The sequence below is a fragment of the Echinops telfairi genome, unplaced genomic scaffold (assembly GCF_000313985.2).
Source record: "Echinops telfairi isolate 266 unplaced genomic scaffold, ASM31398v2 ScPeMD7_7468;HRSCAF=8506_0, whole genome shotgun sequence".
NCBI lineage: Eukaryota > Metazoa > Chordata > Mammalia > Afrosoricida > Tenrecidae > Echinops > Echinops telfairi.
The window spans coordinates 10,947,534-10,956,660 of record NW_022111369.1 but is presented as its reverse complement, the minus strand read 5'-3'; the positions used below and the strand labels follow the sequence as shown (position 1 = coordinate 10,956,660).

Here is a 9,127-nt window from a genome sequence, read left to right as displayed (position 1 = left end):
AAATATAAAAATAGGTATGTACATATATATTTGTGTATATAGGTATGTGTATTGTTCTAATAATGTGGCAATGTATGATACTCACCTTCCCAACAAGATCACTTAAGACAAAATGGGTAGAGCATAAGCAAATGAGGTAAAGAAAGCTGGTGGTGCCAGCTATTAAAAAGATATAGCGTCTGGGGTCTTAAAGGCTTGAAGGTAAACAAGCGGCCATCTAGCTCAGAAGCAACAAAGCCCACATGGAAGAAGGAAGCACACCAGCCTGTGTGACCAGGAGGTGTCGAAAGGATCAGGTATCAAGCATCAAAGAACAAAAAATCATATTGTAGATGAGGGTGAGTGCAGAGTGGAGACTCAAAGTCCATTGGTAGGCAACTGGACACACCCTTACTGAAGGGTTGTGGGGAGGAGATGAGCCATTCAGGGTGCAGAGTAGCAACGATGAGACAGACAACTTTCCTCTAGTTCTTAAATGCTTCCTCTCCCACCTACCCCCTCAACATACACTATCATGATCCCAATTCTACCTTAAAAATCTGGCTAGACCAGAGGATATACATTGGTACAGATAGGAACTGGAAACACACGGAATCCAGGGCGGATGATTCCTTCATGACCAGTGGTGAGAGTGGCGATACCGGGAGGGTGGAGGAAGGGTTGGGTGGAAAGGGGGAACCGATTACAAGGATCTACATATAACCTCCTCCCTGGGGGATGGACAACAGAGAAGTGGGCGAGGGGAGATGTCGGACAGTGTAAGATATGACAAAATAATAATAATAATTTATGAATTATGAAGGGTTCATGAGGGAGAGGGAAGGGGTAAAATGAGCTTATATTAAGGGCTCAAGTAGAAGGCAAATGTTTTGAGAATGATGATGGCAACAAATGTACAAATGTGCTTGAAACAATGGATGGATGTATGGATTGAGGTAAGAATTGTATGAGCTCCCAATAAAATGATTTTATAAATAAATAAATAGGAAATAAGATCATTCAATTTTGAACATACATAAAAAAAAGAATACAAGATGATACAGCCACTGGGAAAGTTTTTCAATTTCTTAAAGAGTTCATCATATACTTACCATACAATATACTGACTTGACACCTAGATATTCATTTATGAAAAAAATGAATCCACATAAGGATTTATATCTGAATGTGTATAACAATTATTTATAATAAACAAAATGTGAAAATCATGTCTGTCAACTGGTGAATGGATAAACAAAATAAGATTTAGCCACATAATGAACTGGAACAACTACCGATAAATGCAAGTCTACGGATGAACTTCAAAATCATGCTACAGTAAAGAAAAGGAGCATATTGGTAAGGATCCATTTATGTCAAAGTATAGAAAAAGCAAAATTTTTGAGCTAGAAAGCACATCAGTGGCTGCTCGCAGATGGTCATGGGAGCAGAGTTTGACTACAATTGGGCAGAAGGGAATTCCAGGGTGCTAGAAGTATTCTAAAATTAGATGTGCTTATGGTTGCACAGCTGTATAAATTTACTAAAACTTATGGATTGAAAATGTTTATATTTTATACTACGTAAAATATACCTCAATATATCTATTAAACAATATATGTTTTTGCTCTTTCCCTGTCTAGGTAGTTATTTGCAAGAAACTTTCTGAAAAGCTGGTAGAATTTCCATTGCTGGCATCCTGGTACCAGAGAATTCAGCAAGTACCCAAAGTCAAAGCAACAGCTTCTAAGTGTGGGATCCAATTTCTTGAGTTGCCAGTGTTGCTGACCACTTCAAAGGAGAAGCATCCAAAGCTAAGTGACGTCCCAGGGGTAGAGGAACCAAATGATCCTTCGTTTATAGGCGGACCAAGGCCGACTATGACCAAGTTAATGGTAATTAAATTGTCATATTGAAGTGCTTTTCAAAAAAATTCATATGTAACCTTGGTGAGAAATCTATTCCCATTGGTAGTCATATTTTCATATTATATATGTTCTCAATTTTATTTATAACTTAAGTCACTTTATACCAATTATTTTTTGCAAGTCTTATGCATTCATGTGAAGTATGAGGGGGAGCTTCAAAAAGCCCATGGAAAAAAATTAGTTTTTCATGAATTTCTTGAGACCACGTTAAAGTAAATTGGATAGTTACAATATTTAATATTACATGTCTTTGGAGTCAAAATATAATATATGCCTTAAACATACCTTTAAATATATTCAATACATTGGTCAAAGTAAGTAGCATTATACACTGGTAAAGTATATTGTTTCCAACTGTTGTTGCAAGATTTTGGCTATTTTTCCACCCTATTTTAAGATGATAAAAGGCAAAGATAAGTGAAAATGAAAGCATCAATTTAATTTCCAGTGTTTTACCTATACTTAGAATTTCAGAATTTTTTGGATTTGAGTTTTACTTTATTCATTTATTTTAGTGCCTTTGTTATTTAATGAAAATGTATATGACATACTCTTCCCTGTTTGAGGTATAATTTGTTTTTGTAGTACCAATTATAGAATTTCTCACCAATAAACTTTGTTTTCTCTTCCATTCAAACCAATATGCAAAATTATTTTCATTAGAGAATAGTTGGAGATTTATTGGAATAAAGAAAAATTTAAGTACCATGGGGTTATATGGGAAAAATAGTCTCCCTATTTGGGTTGGGACATACTTGAGTTCTATAGTTGGCAGAAAATTTGCTCACTTAAAAAAGTACAAAACATCTTTAATCATGATTAAACCTTTCTTCTTCAGCTAAGTTCTGTTCGTCTATGAAGCATTGCTATAGAGTTTATTTTAGAAAATATCAAGTAGAAATATGTACAAGTTGATCAGCCTTGATCAGGTGGTTTCACTGCCCAGAGACCTCTGGCTCATATCTGGACTATTTTAAACAAATAAATTACCAACACTTTACCAGGGTGAACTGTTTAGTATTAAAATCCTCACTTTAAAAAAAAAAAAATAAATAAAATAAAATAAAATAAAATCCTCACTTTATAAATTCTAAAAATCCAAAATGTGTGCTTTTAATGCATAGTAATGTAGAGCCTTGAAAGAAAAACTGTTCAGGTTTATAGGTGTGTTTCCAACTTCCTTAATATATGCAAGTTTGAATCCTCATGTAAGAGAAAGAGTCACAGAATGACATTAAGAAACCATGAATTCTATACAAAGGGACAGTTCTACTCTGGCCTATAGGGTTGACATGAGTTGGAACTGACTGGATGGCAAAGGGTTCAGTTTTGGGCATTAGGTGAGAGCAGCCTGACTGGTACAGTAGCTAAACTCTTGGTTGCTAACCAAAAGGTGTTGATGGTTTGAATTTACCAAGTGCTTCCTGGAAGGCAGATATAGCAGACTGCTTCAGTAAAAATTGCAGGCTTAGAGCTCCTATGGAACAGTTCTACCCTCTCCTCTTTAGAGCGCTCTGAGTTGGAATCCACTCTCTTGCAAGGGGTTTGGTATGGCTGATGTCTTGTGTTAGTTCAGGCCCTCCAAAACACAAGATTCAAAGATTCAGTAGACATGCAAGAGGTTATGGAGAAAAACACTTCTCATGAAAAATGGGTATTTCTGGTTTTCTCCGTTTTTAGCCAAGATCCATCTGACATATCCCTTGTTCCAGGTCCTCTTTTGAATCCAGCCTGAACCTCTGGCAGCTCCCTGTCAGTGTGCTGCTGCAACTGTTGTTGGAAGATCTTAAGAAAAATTTTACTTACATGTGTTATCAATAATATTGTTCTATAATTTGAACATCCTTTTGGGTCACTGTTCTGTATGGATCTCTTTCAGTCAGTTGGGCAAGTAGCTGTCTTTCAAATATCCTGGCATAGATGAGTGAGTGCTTCCAGTGTTTCATCGGTGTACTGAAACAGTTCAATTGGTATTCCATCAATTCCTGGAGCCTGTTTTGGGCTAATGCTTTCATGCTACTTGGACTTATTCCTTCAACACCATTGGCTCTTGCTCATATGCTATCTCCTGACATAGTGGGATGTCGAGTAGTTCTTTCTGGTACGATGACACTGTGTATTCTTTCTATCTTCTTCTGATGCTTCCTGCACCATTCAATATTTTCCCATAAAATCTTTCAATATTGCAACTGGAAGGTTGAGTGTGTGTGTGTGTGTGTGTGTGTGAGAGAGAGAGAGAGAGAGAGAGAGAGTTTTCCTAGTTGAAGATATGCTGAGCATTTTCTTCCTTTTAGGTTTTCTAACTCTTGGTCTTTGAACATTTCATTTTAAGTATCAGAGTCTCGTCTGATATCCACTTTGATCTTTTCTTTATTTCCTACCTGTTTAATGACCTCTTGCTGTCTTCATGTGTGATGTCCTCCCACAGCTCATGAGGTCTTCTGCCATTAGTGTTCAGTGCAGCAAATCTGTTCTTGAAATATTATTGAAATTCATGTGCGATAGACTCATGATCATATTTTAGCTTTTGTGGATTGTTTTAATTTTCTTCAGTATCAAGCTAAACTTGCATATGAGCATTTGATGGTCTGTTCCACAGTCAGCTCTTGGTCTGGTTTTGGCTGGTGATATTGCGCTTCTCATCATTCCTTCCCATATACATTTTATAGTATATATAAAAGATAACTATGATATTACATCCACATATAAAACAAAAAGGAAAACTCAAATCTAAACAATTGATTTTTTATTTTAATTTTAATTAGATAGAACATATTAACATCAAAGATTTTTTTTAAAACTCAGGACATTGTTTTTTAATTGCTAATAAAGTTCTCTACTGATATCTGTTAAAAGTATATTATATAATTTTATTGATTTTATTTATATAATAACCTTTCAATAAACCCAGTATATTTTGTGTTAATTACATGAGAATATATGAAATTGCCAAGTAGAAATCTGAAATAGCTAAGTTTTTCTTTATAGCATTCACAGCTTACTTTTTTTCTTTAGCATAGTTTTACCAGCAAAATCTTCCCGATCCTCCAAAGGATCAGTTTAATTTAATTTTTAATTAATCTGTTTAATTTATTTGTTAACTCAAAATAATTAACATGTCTACTAAACATCAAAGTAGCCCTAATGTCATAGTGGATTAATCACTGAGCTGCTAACTGAAAGGTTGGCAGTTCGAACCTATCAGTGGCACTGTAGGAGAAAGATGAGGGTGCCTCAGAAACCCTGGCCATGTAGCTTACTGTGATTTAGAAGCAACTTAACCCCAGTCTTTTTTTGGGCGGGGGGGGCCTACTAAATACCAAGCCTCTTTGAGTGCTGGATACATAAAGAACTTCCCTGATAGTGCTTACACTCTGTGTGGAAGACAAAGGGCATAAAAACAAAAGCCAAATAAATGTGTAACAATTAGGTAATGATACATGCTATCCAAAAATGATACGGGCTAGAAGATGAAGATGATAGAGGTTTGAGGGCCTTTTTAGCTAGAATGATGAGGATGGCTCTTCTCAGGAGGTGATGGCATTGAAGACATAACCTGGAGTTGGTAAATATATGGAGGGAAAATGTCCTAAGCAGAGAATTCACCTGGTAAAAAGATCGTGAGCAGATCTGTGGAGGCAGAAAGCAGATTTGTAGTAGCCTGGGCCACAAGATGAGAGGTAGAATGGGGTTAGTAGGTGAGTAGTAAAAGTATGCTAAAATTAGTTATTGATGACCGTTGACCAACTCTGTGAATTTACTAGAGGCTACTGAGAGATATACTTAATAAAGTAAAATTTATGGTGTGTGATTTATGCATGCGTTTGGTGAAATTAGCAGTAGAAAGGACATTGTGGCTAGAGTAGAACCAGGAGATAGAGGAATGATAGGTGATTTCACAGAGGTATATTTATCTTTCTGAGGAAAATCGGTTCTCTAAACCTTTAGGCCCAATGAAGAAATGTACCGACACTGCAAGCTAAGCATTGGGCTGCTGAGGAAGGTAGGCAGTTCAAACCCACCAGCCACTCCAAGGGCAAAAACTGGGGGGCCATCTGCTTCAGTCTCAGCAACCCTGTCTATAAGTCCTCGAAGTTAGAATGTAACCAGTGCCAGTGGTTTTGATTTGGGGGTTTATACACCCCAACACTTAACAACAGACCCAACATTATAATCCTGGAGCCTGAATTAAACTAGTTTTTAATAATGCTAAGTCATCCATTAACCAAGACTTAATGGTTGGCTCTCATTAACTAACTGATATAAAAGAGTTAATGATTAATTCTCGGAGATTTTCTCTTTTGAATAGGGTATTGTTGAAGTTAAAAATACCTGATCCATGGGTTTCCATCCTGTGGACTGTGGACCCAAATGTTATTAGAGGGCGTCTTTGGATTTTTATACATGCCACACGTTGGCTATGGATTAAATAATAAAGGCCCAGCTGCCAACGTGAGGAAGGAGTTTGTTTGTTTTTAACCACTTTTAAAAGGGCACCTCATTCTTTACAATATTATGAAATGTATTGTTAAATCAGAAGACTTCATTTTTGAGAGCTTACATCAACTTGTGGAAGACTGCTGTCGGGGTGATGTTACTGTGTGTGTGTGTTAAGAGTGTGGGGCTGGGGTGCTATAGACACAGCTCCTGGGCTGTGGCAGTTTTCACGTGTGTGCAGGCAGCCTGTGATGTATGATATACACAGGCAGACTCAGGGTGGACTGCTTTTGGTGGGATTGCTTTTGATAACATTTTTTTTTTTTTAAATCCTCAGGTGACCCAGTCTCTTTCTGTTTAGATTGGTATTTTCCTGTAATACCAGCTGTCAGTTCCAACATACAGCTACCCCATGTACACAGAACAGAGTCCTGTGCCATTCTCACAATCATGGAAATAATTTTTTTAAACATGTCACTTCATACTCTTCTATTATTAAAAATAATAGATAACTCAGATGTAAAAAAATGTCTCAAAATATAAAGTGCCTTACATTACTAATTATTTTGGGAATTGATTATTGCTGCTTTTGCTTTCCTTTTGTAGTAGAAACTTTTGCCTTCTAGACAAAGCAGTGTTTTATTAATACATCAATTTAGAAAGGGCTGGTTTCCTTTTACAGGAGAAGGGCATTGAAGTGGTGTTTTCTCCCCACCCATGTCCTACCTGGACCGTTGATTGGAATACTCTTCCTGCAGCTGTGAGCCCAAAGGAAGGTGAGTTTCTGCATTTTTCTTTTTCTTTTTTGTTGTTGTTACTTTTACGTTTTCCCTTAAGTTTTACTCACAATCTGGTTGCTCTCTTCAGATCTGTTTTTCAATTCTTTCTTCAGTGATAGGTAATATTCTATATATAATACTACCCACTGAATTTTTAAGCATTATGTAACCATATCTACATATTATTCACATTTAATATTTTCCATATTTTTTGCATTTGCTTTATTTACTCCTTTTTCTTCCTTTGCTGCAGTATTTCAAAGCAAATTCCAGACAGAATACCATCATTTAACATGCATCTAAAAATTATTGAATCTTTTTGCATAATATATAATGCCATTATCACATCTAATAAAAAATTAAGAAATGTTTCTTGATCATCTAGTGCCTGACTCATAATCAATTTTTCCCAATTGTTCAAAAATATCTTTTAAAGTTAGCTTTTTAGTTCAATTATATTTGTCATTTATACAAATTATATTTGGTTTGTTTATTTTTTATAACATTCTTTCCCTTCTTCCTGTTTCAGTTTCCTTTTTTTATACATAAGTATTTTCCTATTTGGCATATTTTACTTCTCACAGTTAACACTCAGAGAGTTTTAATTCTGATGTTTGTTATTCTTACCCCACTCCCAGCCCCCAAACCATTTTATTAGGAGCTAATCCAAGCATCATACTATTCCAAACACTGTTGCATCAAGCAATTTTGTACAATTGCTACCAAATCCATGTCGAACATTTTCTTCCTTCTTGAGTTCTTTGATATCAGCTCCCCTTTATCCACCACCATCTCACGAATCCTCCAGGAACCTTTATTCCAGTTGTTGTTCCTGTAAGTTCATCTCCTCTGGGTTTCCTATAACAAAACACATAGAAAAACACAACAATTCAAGAAGGCTACCCACAGTGACAAAATACAACAAAGATAAACCTCAGTATGAAAAAAACCCCACAGAAATTGTTGTTTCTTTTGACTTCTCTTCCTAGTGTCTCATTTCCTTAGAGCTTTGTAATTGCAGAGCGAACTCCCTTTGTAGTTTCTCTGAAGCTGTGCGAGTTCTGAGAGGACTGTTGCTATGTTAGATGTCATCGAGTCAGTTCCAACTCACAGCTACCCCATGTACACAGAACAGAGTCCTGTGCCATTCTCACAATCATGGTCATGTTCAAGCCCATCATTGCCACCACTGTGTCAGACTGTCTGGTCAAGTCTTCCTCTTTTTTTCTGCCTCTCAACTTTGACAAGCATGATGTCCTTTTCCAGGGACTGGTCCCTTCTGATAGCATGTCCAAAGTAGACGAGACGACATCTCGCCATCTTCACTACTAAGTGATAATCCAAAGTCCGTGAGCCAAAGTCTCACCATCCTTGCTTCTAAGGAGGAGTATTTCCCCTATTCTTTATTGCAGGATTGTAGAACTGAGGTATTTAACCTTGCGGTTGTCAATTCTAACAAAGTCCACATTGCATGGGAAGAGGCTCTCTATGACATGAAATTATTACATAGAGGTGAGGGGAGATCTATGAATATGTTCACAGATTTATATTCCGGCACTGTTACCTAGGAGAAAATGAATTATAATAATATTTCAATCCATACTTTGTTCCTTTAAATATGTCAAAGACAGACTTCTTATACTGAATCCATTGATTTACATCAAAATTTTGGTGCATAAGAAGTGCCCTCTTTACTAGGAAAGATTGTCTTAATCCTCATGATGGATTTTAATATATATCCTTTTAAGCTAGCCTTTCCCATACTTTCAGCTTTTCTCAATTTCTCTGCCGCCAGCCCCTGATTTTTTCACTGTTTTCATTATATAGCCATTACTATCTGCATGCTTTTACTTTTATTTTCCCTCCAGCCTTGAATGCTGTTCTTCCCATTTCCTTTGTCTGAAATTATAGTCACCATTTTAGGGAGAATTCAAATCCTGCTGTCTCCAATCAGCCTTCTTGCATGAGCTCTCAGGCAACCTGGTGGAGTTTGAAGCATTGTTG

The 9,127-nt window shown here is 36.5% G+C and overlaps 1 protein-coding gene across 1 annotated transcript in view; it reads left to right on the top strand.

Annotated features, from left to right (window-relative positions):
• The window catches only part of GSTCD (glutathione S-transferase C-terminal domain containing), a 162,848-nt gene that overhangs the window by 36,160 nt on the left and 117,561 nt on the right, over positions 1-9,127 (top strand). Inside the window, exons 3-4 of the mRNA XM_004703451.2 lie at positions 1,623-1,874; positions 7,027-7,120. Coding sequence (XP_004703508.1) covers positions 1,623-1,874; positions 7,027-7,120 — 346 coding nt within the window. The remainder of the gene's footprint in view (positions 1-1,622; positions 1,875-7,026; positions 7,121-9,127) is intronic.